A 21,226-nucleotide genomic window follows, 5' to 3' on the forward strand; every position below is an offset into this window, starting at 1 on the left:
TTCTTATTTCAACCGTTGCGTATATTAGCTGCAACATATGAATCACGATGCTATGACCGAAAAAAATTGATTGACAGATGACCGTTAATATATGATTGGCCGAATTTAGGTGTACAAGCTGACGTATAACTAACTGGCCTGCATAAGGTAACGAAAACCCCCCCCACAGATTTTAAGACAGGATTTTTTTTAAATAGAAACTTTTGGGAATATATGACCTGATAAAGAGTACATTTATATATACAAGTTTAAGCCAGAATTAATTGAATATTAAATATGATTTTCCTATGACCTTAAAACAACAGACACACAAAAAAACCTAATCAGATTCGAAATGTATCGGCGTTCAAGATACATTTCAATCCACCGGGGTTACCTTTCTGGTTACTAACAGTCGCACACCCAGGAGTCTCGAACTCCTGCTCGCTCTCCGGCAGGAGGTGACAGTCCACCGGGAGACTCCTGTTTTCCAGGGACCCCCAGCAGCTGTCCTGCAGCACATGGCAGAAGCTGCGACATGGAAGATGCGAAGCAGGAAGGGAGCACCTGGGTGCCAGCAGGAGGCAGAGGAACAACTCCGTACTGTGGTGACAGCTGGCCCTCTTTAGCCACACCCATTTATTCAGGACAGCCTCCACCTCCTCCACAGAAGTGTGGTTGAAAAAGTTTGGCAGCGTGAAAAACTTGGGTTGCTTACATATTGGCCAAGCAGCTGGGACAGGGAAGCAAGGTGATGTTGAAGGTGTGATAGTGCTGGAAATATCTAACCTACCACCAGAGTCATCGCCTGACGCTAACCGATCCTCTTCCCCAAACCCGGATCTCTGCTCCACCCCTTCCCCTCTTAACCTGCCTGTTTCATCTGTAATGTTGGGCTTTGCTGTCTCCATCATCCTTGTCTGGTTTCCAGTTGTAGTCCGGGCGGTTGTATTTGCATCCCATTCATCGATTAAATTACGGATTCCTGTGGCTACTTTGAGGATTTCCTCCCCAACATCCGACAGGTTACCATCCTCCTTCCCTTCCCTCATCAGTACAGCAGTGGGAGTGGTGGTATCTTTTGTTTTTGCGTCCTTTAGCCTCTCCGTTGAGGGTTTATTATTGTAAAACCAAGCGTCCAAACATCCAGCACAGAGAACCAGGAGAAGGGACCATGTCTTGATCTGCTGCATGATGCTGCTTTCCCCTTCTGCACAGAGCTCCCACTGTTTCCTCTAAACGCCACCTGTTAGCCAGCCGCCCAGCAGTTAAATCCAAGCTGTTCATGGGCCACTGAGCATCCACAGACTGGCAACACAGACACATGAAATGCTCAGAGACCCTCCCTGTGATTAGGCCAAAGGGGGAGGCCTGACAGTGGAGGGGGGCTTAAGATGTGATGACAGAAACTATTACTCAGTTTCCCCAACACACAGACTCCTCCCCTAATGACTAAAAAACTACCTCCCATGGGACCACTGCTTAACAACCTGCAGACGTAGCTTGAAATGTTCAGCAATACCATCATACTAGACCTTTCTAAGATTAAATTCATGCTTTCAGAACCAAGACCTGATTTGGTGCTTCAGTTGTTTATGTTCTGGTCTGCAAGCTAGAACAGAAAAAATGTTAATGAAAAAGAAAGAGGAGCTTTAGAGAAACAATTTTGATAAAAAAGGAGGCAAATTTGTCCAATATATTATGCTTCTATGAATTAATTAAATGGCTCATATTAAAATTACCCACTACTCTTCAATATAAAGCTGAAAATTCTCATATTCATAAATCTTTTTTCACATTTTGCCATGTTATGAAAGTGAGGGCTGCTCAGTGCTGCAGTGGGTAGCACTGCTGCCTTGCAGTAAGGAGGTTCTAGGTCCGATTCCCTGGGGTCTTTCTTAATGGAATTAGCATGTTCTCCCTGAACATGCATGGGTTCTCTCTGGGTACTCCGGCTTCCTCCCAGAATCCAAAAACATGAATGGTAGGTTAATTGGCTTCTCTAAATTCTGCTTAGTGTTGAGTGTGTGTGTAAATGAATGTTGTTCTGTTTTTCTCTGTAATGTCCTGCGATGGACTGGCGACCTGTCCAGGGTGTATCCCGCCTCTCACCCATAGACAGCTGGATATAGGCTCCAGCACCCCTCGCGACCCCAGCTCGGAAAAAGCGTGTCATAAAACGGATGGATGGAAGTGAGAATCTGAATTCAAAGTAAAAGGATGAATTAGAAAGTTTCTCCAAATTCAAATCTGAAGAGTGCAGCTTTTATTCATATTTAGCCTCTTTTTAATATGGTTTTTAATGAAACTCTACAAATGTGGCCAGCAACGTTAACCTCCCAGCATTTGGAGACACATATTGACATCAGCCAAGGACAATCATGGAAGAAACCCTGTTAGATGCTGCAGAAGACTTAATCTCAGGTTACTTTTTAGCAGGACAACTTTAAACACACATCCAGAGAGTCCTATTTAGGTCATTAGGGCATTCACAGATGCTTTATGCCATTGGCAAAATATTGTACGGAACTTTGTTATAATTCTTAATATAACATAATAAAAACATAATAAAAAGGATAATTTTATCAACTTTTTTGTTTCCAGTATCATCTGATTTCAAAAATAAAGAGAATAATCTTAGTCAATATGCCCCAAACAACATGGAAAGTTAAATTCAGATAAATATTCATTGTCTTTCTGTTCACATATTTTTTTTTTTTTAGGCCTAAAAATTAAATTAGTAAAATCATTTGTCGTACTATAAAACACAGTTTGTTTTGGAGGTATTTATAAAATTTTTATAAAAATGTTTTATTTTATTTTATTGCTAAGTTTGCTAACCCCTGATTTAGATCAAAACATTTAATTTTGCTAAAATGGCCTAATCAAAGTTAGAATCTGTGGTAAGATTTGAATAGATGAATCTTACATATATTCTCTATTCTGTGTCACTGAGTTGGAGCTATTCTGCAAAGAATCATCAAAAAGACAAAATACATGCCACACTTTAAAGATTTTTGATAGTAAAGAAATAAGTTTGGCACCCATAAATCTTTTCCTTTTACCGTACTTCCTGTTGTTTTCCCACTTTGTGTTGTTATCTGACGTATCACAATAAAAGACATCAACTTTTGATACTACTTGAGTAAATGAGAGTAATGCAGAAAATTGTTATTTTACCTATTTTTAAGTAGAAAAAAACACTCCATGATACACTTATTTTATACCAGATCTTTGAACCACTAGACATGTCAGAGTATTATTATCATGATGTTGAGGTTTGGTCATTTTAAAACAAACTCCTACCTGGATTGATCAGTTTATTTGCCTTTAGGGAAAGTTTTGGTTTTTTAGTTTCCTTCACTCACCTCCTCAGTTCTCCATATGTCTCTCCTCTCCAACACTCCATCTGTCCTCCTTCTCTCTGGGACTTGGTTTTTTTTTCTCTGTTTTCTATCAGATCCTGCTGTTTCCTGTCTGATTTTAGACTTTTTCTTTTAGTTTGGGTCAGACTGCCGAGTAAATGTTTCTTTGGCCTTTCTACATTAATTTGGGTCCTTACTCATTTAGATTTGTATGGAAGGTAAGATTATCAGCTGTTAATGAGGTATAAAATCAATTTAAAAGGAAGGAAATTCCTTTGTTTACACTTGTTAACAACATTGATTACACTTTTTATATAAAAACATCATCTATTGTCTTCCTCTATCTGAGATTGGTTAATGGATTTCTTTTAATAAGGCATTTAAACATTGATTGGTTTGTAAAAGGTAGTTAGGCACTTCTTCCTTCACTACACATGGTTTGTTCTTACTGTGGGAAAAAGCTTTGAAAAAAAAAAAGCACAGCTGACAAATTAGATGACGCTGTGAGAAAACTGTAGCCATGTTGTGACAGAAAACAAAAGACCTGCAGCTGACAAGAAATAAATCAGGTTCTCCACGGCAAAAACCGGGGAATGTGTGGTTCAGTTACAAACCATGACATGCGTTATTACGCCTTCCTGCATAAGAGCAACAAACTCTGAAAGAGTGAGCAGCAACGTTGAGGTGATCAACGACACAGCTGGGCAGAAACAGCAGCACTGTGAATGATGAATGACAGACAGCAGCTGAAGGGGGAGAATTTCTCTCTGAGAAAATCCTCTGACTTCTAGGTTCTCACAGATAAGAGAAGGATCCATCCTCTTCCTCGCCATCATACAGCTCGACTCATCTGCCAAGATGGGACGCCCAGCTGTTCTACATTCCAGCTGCTGGACCTCCCACACCCAAAACTGCATGGCACATTTGTTAATTCAAACAACGCTGCTGGTGTTAGCAGATGTGCTAAAACCTCTGTGACCGAAGGAGGAAAGATTTGGACTTCGTTTGCTTAATTTGGGCGTTTTAAGTTCCTCAGAAAATGTCAACCAGCTGCTAACCTCCCGCTGATTTAAATTATGTAAAATATAGGCAAGGATTTTACACTTTTCCTGGATACTTAAAGCACAATAAAGTGTTAACCTGATTAAATCCAAAAGAGTCCAAATCTAGCACAAGCTATAACTGACCCTAATTGTCAAACAGTGGAGTCAAGTTCAGTCTTTAACTTGCAGACTTGCTCCTTCTGAAGGAACAGATGGCAACAGTAGACATTGGCTCTCATTGTGTTACTCAGCATGTGTGATAGTAGAGAAAAAATTCACTTTAATAACATAACACATCCAGCAGAACGAGGCTCAGCCTGATTCCTTTTTGTAAAAATCAATAAAGTCATTGATTTTACTTTGGAAAAAAAGAAAAACTATTATTCTTGATTGTCCTACCCAAAACAAACAGTTGTACGAGGGGCGTTCAATAAGTAATGCCCCTGACCCCCTTCCAAATGTTTGATCGACCGGAAATTGTGCATGTGAAATTATTTAATTCTCTATAGATAAAATAGGAAATTACAGCTCTTAACTAATTGTGGATTTAATAATGACTTAACAGAAAACAGAGGCAGGTTATCCAAAAAAATCCAAAAAGAAAACAAAGTCCAAACAAACATGAAACCAGGAGTCCAAAAATAAAAAAATAAAAAACATGAAAACTAGTCAAAACATACCAGAAACCATGGAGACATCAGGGGAATCACAATCATAAGGAGGAAGGCCCTGAGAGAAGGAGTTGGAGCATGTTTGACGGTGTTTGACGAGGACCCAGCAAAGGGGAACTGAAGAGAGAGGGCTTTTAGAGGAGACAGAGACAAAGAGGGGGCTAATGAGGAAACTGGGAGCAGGTGTGCACAGAACAAGAGAGGGAAAGAGCTAGTGAAGAAGGAGAACATAAGAGGGCAGCAGAGAGCAACAAAATAACACAATGTTAAATTACTAGGACTATAAAACATGGAGAAAAGAAAACTAAACACTCAAAAGAAAACATAATAGAACCCAGACTAGGACAGTAACTGGAAAAAAACCAAAGAACACAGCAAAATAAAACAAAACCACTAACACTAGAAAACAAGGAGTAAAGCAAGACTGAATACTATAACAGAAACCTGACAGAAAGGATGCACACAGCGGGAGACTTTTGATCAAATGAAAGTAACTTATACACTGCAAAAAATATAAATCTCAATAAGTTATTTTTTCTTAAAATAAGTGTGTTTTTCCTTGATTTGAGGAGATAAGTAAGACACTTTGCCAATGGAACAAGACAATTTCCTTTTAAAATAAGAAAAAACTATTTTATCGTCTTATTTCAAGTAAATATTATCTAACTATCTTATTTTAAGAGTGAAAATACTCATTCCATTGGCAAATCATCTTATTTACCTGCTCAAATTAAGGCTAAATATACTTACTTTAAGCCATTTTTTTACTTATTTCTGGATTGTTTTTGCAGTGTAGTGATAATGTCCCATAATATAAACTTGTAAAACACTTTGCAAGGTCATATAATGGGCATCATCACCATAAGTTGCTTTAATTTCATCAAAAGTCTCCCGTGGTGTGAGTCCTTTCCAATAGAAAAACTGGATCACTGCTCGAAACTTAACAGGCTCCATTTCAGACTTTACTCAGGTTAAACACCTGTAAGTCATAAACCACAAATAGTTCAGAGCTGTAATTTGCTATTTAATCTATGAAGATTTAAATAACCTCACATGCAAAATTTCAGCTGGATCAAACATCTGGAAGTGTGTCAGGGGCATTACTTATTGAACGCCCCTCGTACCATTCTAACCAGAACATAGGGAATCTTTTTCACTTAAGCTCCATTAAGTTACTTGGGTAAAATATAGGTCTGCTGTGTTTCGTTCTTCAAACTATGATCAAGAAGATGACATCAAATACCAGCTAAACATGAAGCTACTCAATATTAAAGTTTTTCCTACTGTAGCCTCTCTCTTTGAGGAAGAATAATCAAAAGCAGCAAAAGGTTGTTAAACCTCATTACCATCAACCTCTTTCATATCAAATGTTCTCAAATGCTGAGTAAAGGTTTCCCATCTATGACCCGGAATATCTCCAACCACTGGTTTTCATCGATGTGTGGTGACTGCTGCTCTGGGCCACTAAACCTTGGAAAACTCAGCTTTTTTAGTGGAATGGTCTGGGGGTTGAGGGGCTGTTCTGCTCTGTTCATTGTACAGGAGCAGATGTGTTTCATCAGGAGGGTTTTGGGGTCTACAATGAGAAATCTGAGCATGTGAACTGTTCCTGAAACATGATATGTAATATAGAGCAGATGTCATGAAGCAGTTGGAACTAAAGAAAAACTGCAGAACCTTGTAGATCTCTACATCTAACCTAATAAGACAGTTTAGGATCTATGCAGTGGTTGGTTTTACAGGGTGGAAGTACATAAAAACCAATTTTTTAGTGGGTAACAATAATAGATAGAAAATGCAAACTACAAACAAAAAGTTAGCTTTTTCTCACACTTATGTTTTTGTCTAGTAGAACTCCACATCTTTTCACCGTAAGGTTATCATTATAACACATGCTGGTGCATCCATACACCATAATAGCCAGCAGACGGCGGCAGAGGCTCAACTTACTGCTGACCTTCATTTATTAACAATGTTTAACCAAAACAAAAGCACCTCATGAGCAGATGTAAGATATTCAGTCAGATTAAGGGTAATCGTTTCTACTTGAAATGTTTCTCAAAGGCTCTTCAGATAGATTTTTCTAAACTACAAAATGATGTGAAAGGTCAACAATATTTGGGATTTATAGTTAACCATGCAAACCGGCACTTGTACCAATCGTTATTGCAAACTCAATTAACTTTTTAAGAGTTAATAAAACTAAATCAATGCATATTAAGCCGTAGCTCTTGACAAAAAGCAGTCTTCAAGGCCTGTTAAAATTACAAATCTTGATTAGCATGGTTATTAAAATAATATTGACTGTTTATGATCATTATCCTGATGGAAGGCAAACTTCTGCCCCAATCTGCAGTCTCTAATATGTGTTCTTCCATTTCCAATCTTTAACTCCATCTACCTTCAGATTAGCAAAATAAACCCCCAAACAAAACGTTAGCACCACAAAGCTTCTTTTCTGCAGGTAGGAAGGCTTTAATTTGGTCTCATCTAGGCCTATTTTCTAATTCCTATGGTTCTAACTGTTCTGTCTTACAAAGCTCTTGTCAAATACAGGGGAGAGCTGAGGAGTACTCAACTCGTCCTGTTGTGCACATTTTATCGACAGATCTCTGCAGCTCTTCCAGAGTTAGCATGGACCCATTGGCTGCTCTGATCGCTTCTATCCAGTGAAAGTGGACAGTTATGTCTTGCTGCTGTAGCTATGCACCACCCAGAGCAGATTCAACTCATCTCTTTAGGACTTTCATGTTATCACACAACACAACATGATCTTTCAACGCAAACAGGCCAAATAAAAGAAAGTTTTCCTCTAGGCTACTTTGGCAGAGGATCAGCAAAAATCAACAGTTGAAACAGTTATGTTTTTGCTGCTGAATGCTCAAGTAGTTTCTTGGCATTAAGAAGAGCAACAAGAAGCTGCAAGAAGTTTTAATTCCCTCATCCAGCCTCAGGCGCTGGATTTACAACAGACTGCAGACAGCCAACTCCTTGTTTGGGTTGCTGAATGAGAACGTCGGATGGGGAAAAATGTTCATTGACTCGTTTTTAGCAAAAAAAAGAGACACGCTGTAAATTAAAACTCTTATTGAACGACATCGAAAAATATACAGCAGCCTTGAAGCCTGTTTAGGTGATTAGAAGAGAAACTGTAAACTTAACTTGACCCTCTTAACCTTTCAGCGCAGTATTTCAGCTGCAAGAGCTTCAGGCAATGTGTGCTTGAGTTCTCCTTGCTGGTGCAGGTTTGAATTCCTGCAGTCTGTTAATGACCCTAATGGGTCAAGCTGAGTCATACTGTAAAAGGAAAAACATTCTGATGCATGAACATTGTGGTACAGAAAGTTAATTCTGTATTTGTATTTAGCAAAAACACTCATGTAATGATGGAACTGTATAGAGCAGAGGTCACGGATTAACTAATCTGGACCCAACCTGATTTAAAACATTTATAAATTACTTCATGTTGTCCAATGACAGTGTCTAACTTCCCTTTTGCCGCTTCTCCTGTTAATATGGTAAAGCCATCCAGAGCGCCGGCACCAAGCTACACGTAATCTAAATTAGCCAATGAGCTGCTGTCAGTCTGGGTTGCTGCTGCTAGCTACTTTTAGACACAGCAGGAAAACCTGTGGCAAGCTGGGCGATGGGAAAGAAGGAGATGATGATGAGAAAAAGAAAGCAGAGAAAGAGTGGAGTGCTGAAAGAACTGTGGTGAACTAGCGACAGAAAAGTGAAATGGCGTGCTCAAAGATGACCCTGCACATGTTGAGCATGTTTGGTTCAACCTGCTGCTGTGAAGCAGGATTCTCCACCATGAACAGAATCAAAGATAAATATTAAAGCCATGCAGGGCAGCCTGTTGCGCACTGCTCTCATTAAGACAGAAAAACCACCACCAACAAAAAAAAAAGGTCAGTTCAGGTGTTTTATAAAAGATGTGAATCAGGAAATTGTCTATACACCAAACTGGACGATTGTTGTTCTCTTCTTCAAAAAACACTTAAAAATGGAAAAATTTTCTATTTTTTTTTCTATTTTTATTAAAAAATAAAATCTATAACATGGATGCATTAAAAAAAACTCATTTTATTTCATTGTTAAACTCTGTCTAAAGCAATAGATTCTAATTAAAAATGTCTCTGGACCTTTACTGGTTGATGATTTTCTTTATTTGCACCCCGTTCATTTTTAATTGGTTAACCCTGGTATTGAGCATACTCTCCATGTTAATATAACCGTTTGTTGATCATATGTTTCCACTTTTTACTACCTTTTACACTGATGTACATCCTGTATAGTCCACATCACACATATTTTCTGTCAGATTTGATCCTAGCTGGACTTTTCCTCTCTTTTTGGTGAACTCTTATTTTGTTTATTTGATATTTGGTCAGATATCATAACTGAAAAATTAAATATCCTGTCACCTTAAACATCCTAAAAAAACACCTTAACGTGTTGTGTAAAAACTAATCTGGTATTAAGAAATGTCAGTTCAATCTGAAAAACTCACACAGAGAGAAAAGATAATTAGAACAATTTATTGATAAGAAAGTATAGTCTTTGGCGCTCAGACCTCGGCAGGAACATTCATGCTGAATTATGCTTTAACATGCATGAGTAGATTAATGTGAATATGGATGATCCCCCCGGGCCTGAAACTGGTGGTGGTTTAATCCGAGCTGGTTGACAAGGTGATCTGCTGGGCAGAATTGTGGGACTAGAAGACTGAGGGAGCTGACGCCGGGGCTTCACTCAGACTCGGGATATAGAGGTCCTGCTCGGTGATGCAGGTACCGTGAACTGTCCATGATGAGCAAGCATGAAGCGACAGTGGAGAGGAAAAACTCCCCTTGGGAAGAAACCTCTGGCAGAACCGGGCTCAACATGGTGGTCTTCTGCCGGACCAATGCGATGAGACGAGGGATGGTGACAACTGGGATTAATACTCTCTGATGAAGTTGAGGTGAAGTCGTGTCATGGAAGACGATTCGGCTGCGATGGCGGAGAAGGGGATGGAGGTGGGTGAATTGTCGTCTGGATCGAAATCCGACATTGCGATTGCAGGATAGCGGCTGTGGTGAGATTTGAGGGAGTTTATAAAGTGGAAGCAGGACGCTGATTGGGCTTCGTGGTGGAGTAGTTCAAAGCTGATTGGCTCGCTTCGGAGACGGATCGGCTTCTGATGATGTGAGGTAAGTCAGAGTTTCTTCGATTGAACTTTCGCTAGAGCTTCATTTAATTTCATTAGTAATATCATCCGGCTTGACAAGAAAAAAATCCCAGAGCATGATCCTCTATTTTTGTTATTTTACAGTTTGCATGCCTTGCTGTAGCAATAATTAGTGTTTTCTTTGGAAGTGAAGATTCTGTCCTCCAGCTGCATTCCTTACTGTAGGTCAGAGGTATTCAATGTGGGGGATGCGACCCCTAGCGTTTTAAGAAAGGCAGCTTGGTAACTTCTCTTCCCTTTTTCAGACTATTTTGGAGAAAGTTTTAGATGTTGCAATGCAGCTAATTTCTACTGTAATATAATATTTAGATCCCCGTCAACAGTGAGATCATTAAGGAACTAACTAGAAAATAATGATTTACCCTGAGATTAAAAACAGGCAAATGGAAGATAATATCCTTATAAAACTGCTGCACTAAAGCTGAAGTTAATCTGGTTATTTATTGCTAGGTGGGAACAAATGAAAATAGAAGATTTAAACTGAACCATGAGGTGATTTATTTATTATGTAGGGTGTGCATATTCATGTCTCTGGGATCATTGCAGTTTTTTTTTTTTTTACGTAAAATAAAATAACAAACATTCTTATATAAAAGTTTTGAAAATGTTTTCCATTTGAAGATAAAGTATTCAATTCAGACACTTTAACATGTGGTGTCCCACCTGGCTCTTATCTTTGCCCCTTGTTTTATCTATGAACTCATCAGTTGACACTCTATGTAAAGGCTATAAGAAATAGGAAATGATCCACAATTACATTTCTATCTTATAAAACAGCATTCTTCCTGTGCTGGGATGTAGTAAAAGATGCTACAGGCAGACATCTAACAGATTCCATGGTTTTAAAGTTAATATTTTTCAAAAATATGTGAATATTTACTTCTGCCTATAATTTACTGAACTCCTTTATCTCCTGCTAAGCTTATGTTTCTTAGCCAAAGGGAAGCAGTGAAACAAGTGCTGCATAATAAAAGAAGAAAATAAGTTCAGAGACATTCACTTTTGCATAAAAAATAAGGTGAAAAGGTTCCCATTTTTATTTATTTAAGCTTTTTTCGTGTTTCTCTTTGATAAAGCATTAACCGTATTTAAAGTCCATATGGCAAACAATTATGTCTTTGTATTTTTTGTGCTACATCTATGACTATTTTAACTTGAATCTCATTTATTCTAATCGTTCCTACTTTGAATTAGCCATTGAAAGGTTTTAGGTCTTGAGTTATCAAAACTATTTAAGTTTTTGTTTAATAAACATTCATAGACATGGCAAATCCACCGATTTACAGCTTTATCCAGGTGTCTTAACTATTGAATTAAACTCAATTTAGCATGCAGCTGTATTCTTTTGGAGGATTTCTGTCGATTAGATCTTAAAGAGAGGGGCAGGTGAAAGCAGAAACCAAAGCCCCCATCATCATGAGACCTGAAGCTGGAAAAACCACATTTCCCCATTAATTTAGATCACAATGGCCTGCTTTGACCATGCGATGAACGGTATATGGAAATGTAAGAGATGTAAAGCCAAACATCCTGTAACCCCCTCAGCACATGATCACACCTCTGCTGTAACACTTTAACAGCTAAAAAAAAAATACCCTCAGCTGCATTAGTGAGACTTTGAAGTTTCACTCGTTTAGGTATGCAGGGGTAATTATCTGCAGGAGGCAAGCGAAGCTGCATCCGAGACATGCTTGGTGGAAAAGCTGTAATCACACATAAGAATGGGAGTTAACTGCAGAGGTGAAATTTCCCTCGGGTGTTGAGAGCACCATAACTTTTGTTTTTTTTTAAAGGCCAAGCTTTCACTGCTTAGCCCGTCCAGATTTTCCTTTTCAGCTGCCATATGCAAGTAAACATCAAAAAGCAGATCTAAATGTTGTCCCATTTCTAAAGGTTACATAGAAATGTATATTTTTGTAGTATAAGAGATATTACAGTTGTAAATACACCAGATTTAGTTGTGAATGAAACAAAGAAAAACTTCACCACCCCCCTTCAGACCCCCCTCTATAAAAAAATGGGTCTTGATATTTTTTTCCGCACTATAATTTTCATGGGAAGTTTGATAAACAAAACGAGTTAAAGTAATAAATTAAGTGAATTAAATGGCATGAATAAAGGAGGCCTCATTAACTCCAGTGTTCTATAATATAAATATGCTTTCTCAAAATAGCGTACGAGTAGCAGAAACTGACAGCTACATCTGATAGACCAGAATATGCTTTGTGTTATTAGCCAGCAGCAAAAATCTAGTTTTTACCTGCTGCATGAGACCATTTAATTTTAAGCTTGACCATTTATAAAGTCAGCAAGTTAAGTCATGTTAAGTCTTGCAAAAAAAATACAATATGTACATGAAATTATTAAACAACATTTTAATAACGATCCAAACTGCAAATGTAAACCTTATCATAATCCATTACCAGAAATAATACTTGGTAAAGCGAAATTCATGCAATGCCTTTTTTTTGTGCGGAGATCTTTGTTAGGAATCCAGTTTGTGTGGGTTGTTTTTGTGTTATGCTCTCTCCACCACCAGGTGGTGCCCTGTTCCTCGTTGTGCCTCCCTACACACCTGCGGCTCGTTGGATCGTTACCGGAGGAGTATTTGAGCAGTGGGCTGTCACTACCTCGACGCCAAAGTGTTTGCCAGTTTCAGGTACTCTAGCCATGCTGAGATTAGCAGAGTCTAACCGAAGCTTTGTTTCTCTGAGTCTAAGGTTATTTTTGTCTTTCCTGTGTAGCTGGATAACCTTGACCTTCTCCCCCTGGAAGGATTACTGATACACACTGAGCAGGGGTAAACCTCCACATGATCCGTTCAAGTCCTCATCGGAAAACCAAATGATGGTCCGCTCCATTACTCCTCTGGGTCCAACGTATGTCTACCTGTCGCTCTCCAATGAGTTCCCTCTCCTCTGGATTAATTCCCCACAAAGTGGATTCAAGGATTAACAAGAGCCTTCAAACGAGATTTTATCTCCAGCTATATTCAAGCCTCAATTTTCCTACGGTCACTGAACTAATCACTGTGACCTCTCCTTCAGACTTTCCAGTTACGGTTCACCAGTCCAATGAGTTCCAGCTCCTACTTCTGTGTTTCATCAATATTCAAAAAACCTGTTCTAAAACTGTTAGATCACACGTCATTAGCTAAAAGATCTATCCAATTTTTTTATCAATAAATGGAAAGAAATAATAAACAGATAAATTGATTAGCAAAGTAATTGTTAGTTTCAGGCCAAGATATAACAGTGCATACAAATCTCCATTTCTCTTCCTCAAAGTGTCTTAAAACTACAAAACAAGTCCATTTTAAACCAAAAAGCTCTATAATTATGTTTAAAGTTTTTGTTGGATGTTTTTGTCTGTATGCTGGTGGCATAAAATTCAAAATATTAAATATTCTTTGTTGCACATTATTGCAATCTTTGTATGCTGTATATAGAACACAGGATCTCTGTTTTCTGTCATAACCCTAGCCCCCGGGTGTCATGATCTAGCCTGTTTGCTCTCCCTTAATTAGTCATTCCTTTCACCTGCCGTTTTCCCTCCCTGCCTCAATTATAATTTATTCCTCTCACCTGTTTCCTCTTGGTTATATTCAGTTCAGCCTGAGCATTCAGGGCCAGATCACTACTTGTCTTTCTGTTAGTCTGTCTGTTCTGTTTTTGCCTTGGTTCTTGTCCTGGATCCTAGCAGCCAGTGGAAAGAGGTTTTTGTGTTTGTCTCGTCTCCTGATCATCCACTGTTCCCCCGCGGAGTCCTCTGGGTTTTTTACGACAGAGTATTAGGGCCACACATGAAGAGAAAAAATATTTTTGCCATGACGAGATTAAACTTGACATGTCGACTCTAAAGTCAACATTTCGAGAATAAAGTTGAAATGTCATGTTGAGTTTAATCTCGACGTGTCGACTTTAAACTCGCCATTTCGAGAAAAAAGTTGAAATGTCTTGTTGAGTTTAATCTCGACGTGTCGACTTTAAACTCGCCATTTCGAGAATAAAGTTGATATATCGTGGCGACTTTAATCTCGACATTCCAAAGTTTGGAGAAAAGATAAAGAGAAACCGCGCACCACATATGTATAATCATCACAGAAAGTACAATTTGACCAAATCATCTACACATATCCTGTGCAGTGGTTGGCTCTCTTGAGCTAATTTCAACTTTATTGTCGACACGTCGAGATTAAACTCAACATGACATTTCAACTTTATTCTCGAAATGTTGAGTTTAATGTCGACATGTCGACTTTAAAGTCGACATGTCGAGTTTAATCTTGTCATGGCAAAAATATTTTTTCTCTTCATGTGTGGCCCTAATACTCCGTCGTAGTTTTTGGCTCTATATGTGGGGAGGTCCAGTTTTTATCTCAGTAAGCCTGGCTCCAGGGAGGAGAACAGTTTAAAGTCCTGCATCAAGTTCTGGTTCCACGTCCTGTCTTGGCTAGGGTTGGGAATTGAAAAGATTTTCACGATTCCGATTCCCTTTTCGATTCTATTAAACGATTCGATTCTTTATCGATTCTTTTTTCGATTCCAATTTGGGGGAAAAAGGAGAACAAACAGTTTGATTATCAGAATCAACTTTGTTTACTTAACTATTGCACAATCTTACAAACTCAACAAGATCAAGATGTCCACAGGAAATGTGAAACTGGAGTAACATCTGTGTTTAAATGAAAAATGAATACAAGAACAAACTTAATAACCAACAATGTCTAATAACAAATGATGGGATAATAACCTATTTTAAATAACAAAAAATACTAATTATAAAAAATTAGTAGGGAAAATTAACAGTTCTTTTGCAGAAAGATGAGCATATCTGCTTTTTCTGGAAGGATACAGGATCTTTCAGGGCTTATGGTGTCTCCAGCCGTGGAGAACACCCTCTCAGATGGGGTGCAGGAAGCCTGCACACAGAGGTAGTTTTCAGCCAGTCCAGATAGCAAGGGCAGCGTATCTTGCTTGTTCCACCACCACAGTGTGGCGCTATCCCTGCAGGGGATGGAGGGCAAGCTTTTATAGAGCTGGATTTCCTGATCTACCCTCTGGGCTAAGGAAAGACGGGGCTTTGATTCAAAAAGTGACCGCAGCTCGCTGTCTTCCTCCTCGAATAGTTATTTCCAAATTGCGTAACTTGCGTAACTTGCGTAACTTACGTAACGTACGTAAAAAACGTGACGTAAGTCATGCTCCCCAGAGCCGGCGCTCTAGGCTCTGGTGCTGCGGGAATCGAAAAAAGAATCGTTCAGCGAGCTGCCAAACGATGCCATGGAATCGGAAAATACGGAACCGGTTCTGAACAGGAACCGGTTTTCGATTCCCATCCCTAGTCTTGGCTACCCTCTTCCACTGAGCCTGCTCAGCTGTACCTGATCCTGTCTGCTCCTGTGCATGACCACCTGGTCACGCTTTCGGACCCTGTCAGACTCTGAACCCTCCTGGGAGCCTGCGTATGCCTGGAAGTCTGGATCCTTCAACCCGTTCTGTCCGTTCCTGCCTGATCTGTATCCCTGATCAGGATCGGCTTCCTGCAACTCCTCCGGAGCTGCAGCACCGGGGACACTCTGGGTGACACGAGCCGCGTCAGCTCTCAGCCCATCGGCTGGGTTGCACCCCTCTCTAGGGGTATGGACTGAACTGCTAAACCAGAGTGTTTGTGATTGGGCGGTGCCCCGCTCCCCATCCTGCAGTGTCTGCGAGCCACAGCTCCACTTTAGTTTTTGTTTTATTTAATAAACTTTTTGAACTTTCCCACTGACTGTTTCTCCTTGAATACTGGGTCCTTCTGTCCTCGTTTCATGACACAGGGACTAGAACACAGATCTGCAACCTCTCCAATCCAAACAGCCATTTATCCCTCAGTAAACATATTCGTTCTGTACAGCAGTATGATTCAACATATATTTACTTATATGCTTCCCATGTACAAAAGTGAGCATATTACTGATAATAAAGTAGTAACCCCTAACCTGGCTAGCCAGAATTATACGACATATACACAACATATTAGACTGGTAAAGTGCTGGTAGTGCTTGATTTTAAAGTCGGGACAAACAGGGTCAGCGTCATCAGGTTAGAACAAATCAAATAGCTTTGGATGCCCATTATTATATATGCCTATAAAATCTGAGGATATTGTGTGCTCTTTAATACATCTGTAATCATTAATGCAGCATTCTAGTCACCAGCTTGTTATGCTAGCAGAAAAGCACTGCAACATTGTGGGTAATTCTTGGGCTGAGAGTCACGCATAGTAAAGTCCCGCCTCTTGCATTGTGATTGGTCCAGTCAAATCTGGCCAGAGTCAACTGTGGTTCACCAGGCTGAATTAGGCTCAGTGCAATCAGTGTGGCTGGCTAGGCAAAATAAGTCATGGTCATTGAAATTTCGGTAAATACCCTTTTGGCACATGATAGAAGGAGCTGATCCTGCAGGTGATAGAGACCTGCCACTCGCTCTGCAGCGTGTCCATCTCTATCACCTGTAGGATAAACATTTAACCAGTCCGGCCCTCGGCTTGTAGCAAATTTGTTTTTTTGGCCCTCTGTGTATTTGACTTTGAGTACGCTTCTGTTAGCTTCATTCCTCCATGTCAAATATCCAGACTCTCCTTACCCAGATAACTTTGGTTTTTATCTGCAGGCAGAATGCTGACTGCTCAAAAGTTTTGCTATAAAAACAAACTGAGCAATCTTTTAAAACATCAGACATCAAATTAACAGTGAGATAAATCATATAAAAGGGGGATTTTAAATTAAATCTTTTTAGTGTTCACCATGTCTTTATTACTACAGAAATGTTTTTACAAACCACACTGACTTACAGTAACTTTCAGTTTACACAGTCTGAAATGATCTTATCAAGCGTAAACGATATGATTCAGTTAACAAATTAGATCTATGAAAACAAGACCCAGTGGATTATCAGTAATTCATCTGACAAATCTTGAACAAGTTTAAAGTTTATATAGAAGTGATGATATCTCTATTTATATAGACCTATGTTTATAGACCTTGCCCACCAGCTGAGGTATTATGAGTTTTTTCCCCCTATCGTTGCTCTGAGGCTTTAAAATTTTAGAATTTCTGCCAAAAAAGCTTTTTCCATGGATGAGAGATGGAAAATTGGAGCTTCGTGTTCAGACGAGTAAAAAGACACTCCTTAGGGCTTACTCAATTTTCTCTTTCTCTGCTCCAATTATCCAACAAGCTCCCCTGTATTTTTTTACACCCTGAGTACACGCCGTGCAGCTTAGAGTTTTGTTTTGTGTCATCGTTGATAATATAGAAGCTCATCTATAACAGAAAACATGGTGTAAGACCACTTAGGGGAGACATCTCCTGCTCCTGTCACACTTAAAACTGTAAATCGGGGGTTAAATGCGTTAAAGTTAAACAAAAGGGATGTAAATCCTACAAAATCATCCTGACTCTTACCAAAAACAGATGGTAAATTGCTACTTTATGAGGCTTCCTAAGTGAGGTTAAACATTCCCCTTTTTGGAGAATGCTTTTTTTGTAAGCATCATATACTTACTATCGCCCTACATTTAAATTCAATAGAAGGGCATTTTTATGCACAGAACAGTTACGACTCGATGGACGAATTCTTATAAGGCTTGCAAAGCACTTTTGAATATTGAGAGGCTTTGTCTCTACATGAATGTGTAGGCATGCCTGAATGTCAGCGTGACATCTGTGTGTGTGTGTGTGTGTGTGTGTGTGTGTGTGTGGTCTGCAGAGGAGGCAAACTGTCAGGTGAAATTAGGCCATGAAGTTTATAGGTGTTTTCTTTTTATGGGGGGGGACTGACAGGCTGTAAAGAAGCAACATCTAAACTTTAAATGCAAGTCAAGCAGCACAAACACATCTGACATTCATACTGATAAACCTTAAAGTCTAATTTACATGAATATTTTTCTTAATAAGTTAATGCATATAATAGGTAAATGGTTGTATTGAGCTGGGCTTTAAAGTTCCAGTTAACATTTATTATAAATATGTCAAAAGGTTAGGAGACACAGGTTAGTTTAAGCCTTAATCCACAGTTACAGAATTTTTACTGTAAGTTTCTTTAGTTAAATATGGTCAGATATTCTATATACAAAAATGTGATTGACTGTGTGATATTAGAGCTGATAGAAGCCAAATAGAAAATGAATTTTTGGGCCCCAAGGGTACAGGAGACCCGAGCCTCTTCAAAAGTTCAATAGAAAAAGAATCAAAATAATAATAAAAGAGAGAACCTATCATAACATTTCCAAACATTAATATAAAAAGTTGCTAAACAACTCGACAATAAAATGAAAAGTAATGGTATGCATGAAAGTCTTTATAAGATCTTTGATCCCAAAGGTCACAATCAAAGAAATACTTGAAATCTTGGAGGAATCTCCTAGGAGGATGAATGGATGCCAGAACGTTAAAAGCAACATAAAAAAAACATAAAATCTTTACCAAAACATAAACTCGTAACAAAGTGACAACTTCGGCACAAACAGGCAAAATCTCTGAAAAAAAATCCAAAAAACTTTAGGGGAATTATTTCAGAATCACTGGCATTAAAAAAAATCTTTTGGTTGAAAATTAGGCTAATTATAGGGCGAAAACTTACATAATGACATTTGAAAAAATAGTAAAAAGTTTAAACATGTTATAAGCTAAATGAATGCTTGAGATCTCTTTATTGTCATTTTAACAAACAGTTGTGCCAAATTTGTCCATAAGGGGGAGAAATTTCAGAGAAAGAAGCTGAAACAATAGCAGTTAAATGTTATGAGGTTAATGAGTTTCAACAAGTTTTGAGCGCGACTAGCTGGAGCCACAATGAAATATTTTAAGTTTTGGAGGGGGGCCCACAAACTGTTGTGATTGAGCTCAATTAACAGAGTTAACATGTCAAAATTAGCAAAGCAGTTTAGTATCATACCCTGCATGAAAACAAATATATGATTAGAATTAGAGCATGCTTTATGACACAGCATCAGAACATAACAGCTACTTGTTAAGGATGCCCTGCAGAAGCTAATATCTTCTGTAGACAGAAAAAAGGATGAGACACTGCATTGTTCCCAAAATAAAATTTGAATAGGCATGCATAGACAGAGAAAACAGAAAAGGAAAAGTGGAGGGAACAAGAAAGAAAGAATAAAGTACAGAAAGGGAGGGCAAAGGAGCAGAAAATATTTGTGTCTATCCAGGTGTGTGATCAGGCTTGTATCTGGTTGTTTATATCACAGGCTTGGTGTCAGCAGACTTGTCATGGCCAGGTTATGTAGCCAGTTGGACCCCTGCAGGGGTAGTTTTCACCAGAATGCCTGGCATCTGACTCACCTCTAGCCAATTTCGTATTATTCCTACTTTCTCATTGTCATACAAAACAATTCGAATTAGATCCACAAAATTATCTACCACAAAACAACTACTGAGACATTAATGTGCATGCACACACAGATCAGTTTTAGGCAGGGTTTGAGTTGTTCTGTCTGTCAGTGTCGGCTCCATCAGTTAGTCTGTCACAACACACCAAGAAACCCTGGGATCTAAATTCACTTTGGATGCTTTACATTATTCAAGCAGACACAATTTACATGACATACAATGCAAGGTAGATACATAAGTATATATGCATGAAATAAACCCAAATGAACTGGAGCAAGTTGAAACAAATAAGAAATAACCATAAGAGGTACACAAAGAGATGCATAATGATCCTGCAAGGATTTGAAAGTCCCACTTCATAGCTAAAAGGTTGGCAGATGGCTCACTCAACCACAGGAATGCCCCCAAATGTCAGTTTTGCTGCACTGTAATGTGCAAGGACAATAGAGGCATTATATGATTCAATTCAATTGAATACTCCAATAAATGCAGAATGTCTATAAATGGATGCAAACTTGCCTTACTTGCCTAACACAGAGGGGCTACAATGATTTTTGAGCTCCATCATTTGCTTGAAGTGACAGTAGAAGGACCAGGCTGTTCAGAGCAGGTCAGTGCTTGATGTAATGCATACAGGTCACATCCTTAAAACATAAATTTAACTTAAACCCAGTAAAGCATGTCTCTGACAGCTAAGGAGAGGACTTTTCCAGTCACCAAAAACTAAGCCTACACACTGGTATCCAGCTAAAATCTATCCCAGTCTAGATAGTCTCTCTTTGAACTCTGCATCAAATAAAGTTAGTGGCAAAAATTTTCCTGATGGTTTAGTGTTTGACACTTGTTCACTCTTTCAATGCATCCCAAAGCTTTTTTTTATTATTACTACTTAATCCTTTAATGAATGCTGACTTAAAACAGGAAAATAAAATCCAGTTCTGCTCTTACCTGTGCGCTGAGATGTTATCTGTGCCACTACCAGCAGCAAACAACTGCAGGTCTGCCAGCTCATAATCGACCACCTGTGGCGTCCAGGCATCCTGATTCCTAGTTTTTCAGACAGAAAAACAAATAAAATCCTCTCAAATAATTAGAGGATCAGTTCTCATCCCCAAAACACGTGCTCAGCTGCAGGAGGCAGAGAAATAAACTGCAGGAATGCCTCCTGCTAACCAGCGCAGGGTCTGTGCGCCTTTACGCACCGCGCTGAGCAGGAGACAGGGCACTCTGAGCTCTACCCTTCCTGTGGAAGTTTTCAAAATAAAGGTTTTTATAATCAATGAACACAAAAGTTTTCCTTACACAAAATTACGGTATCATAAGAAAATTGAAAACTTTGCACGACATTGATATTAAAAAAAATGTTTACTGAAATGTCACCTGCAGTTGAAGTTGGAGCCTTTCAGGTGTCTTCAAACTCAGGTAAAGGAGATCACATGCTCTTAAAGGGACAGCTGAGCTGCCTGGTCAAATGCATTAACATTGGATGTCACATTTTTGCAACAGAAAAAACATATAACCATTTTTTTATTCCTTAA

General features: G+C 38.9%; 1 protein-coding gene across 5 annotated transcripts in view; it reads right to left on the reverse strand.

Annotated features, from left to right (window-relative positions):
• LOC119794433 (collagen alpha-1(XVIII) chain-like) overlaps positions 1–20,991 on the reverse strand; it is a 60,391-nt gene extending 39,400 nt beyond the window's left edge. For 3 of the 5 annotated variants that reach the window (XM_038302002.1, XM_038302003.1, XM_038302001.1), the window contains exon 1: positions 854–1,294. In XM_038302002.1, coding sequence (XP_038157930.1) covers positions 854–1,172 — 319 coding nt within the window. In that variant the 5' untranslated portion in view covers positions 1,173–1,294. Of the gene's footprint in view, positions 1–853; positions 1,295–20,636 lie in introns of those variants that run through there. The other 2 variants (XM_038302007.1, XM_038302006.1) reach the window with 2 other exon arrangements.
• Between the last annotated feature and the right edge of the window lie 235 nt (positions 20,992–21,226).

This window comes from Cyprinodon tularosa, unplaced genomic scaffold (assembly GCF_016077235.1).
Source record: "Cyprinodon tularosa strain WSP-4 unplaced genomic scaffold, ASM1607723v1 ctg48, whole genome shotgun sequence".
NCBI lineage: Eukaryota > Metazoa > Chordata > Actinopteri > Cyprinodontiformes > Cyprinodontidae > Cyprinodon > Cyprinodon tularosa.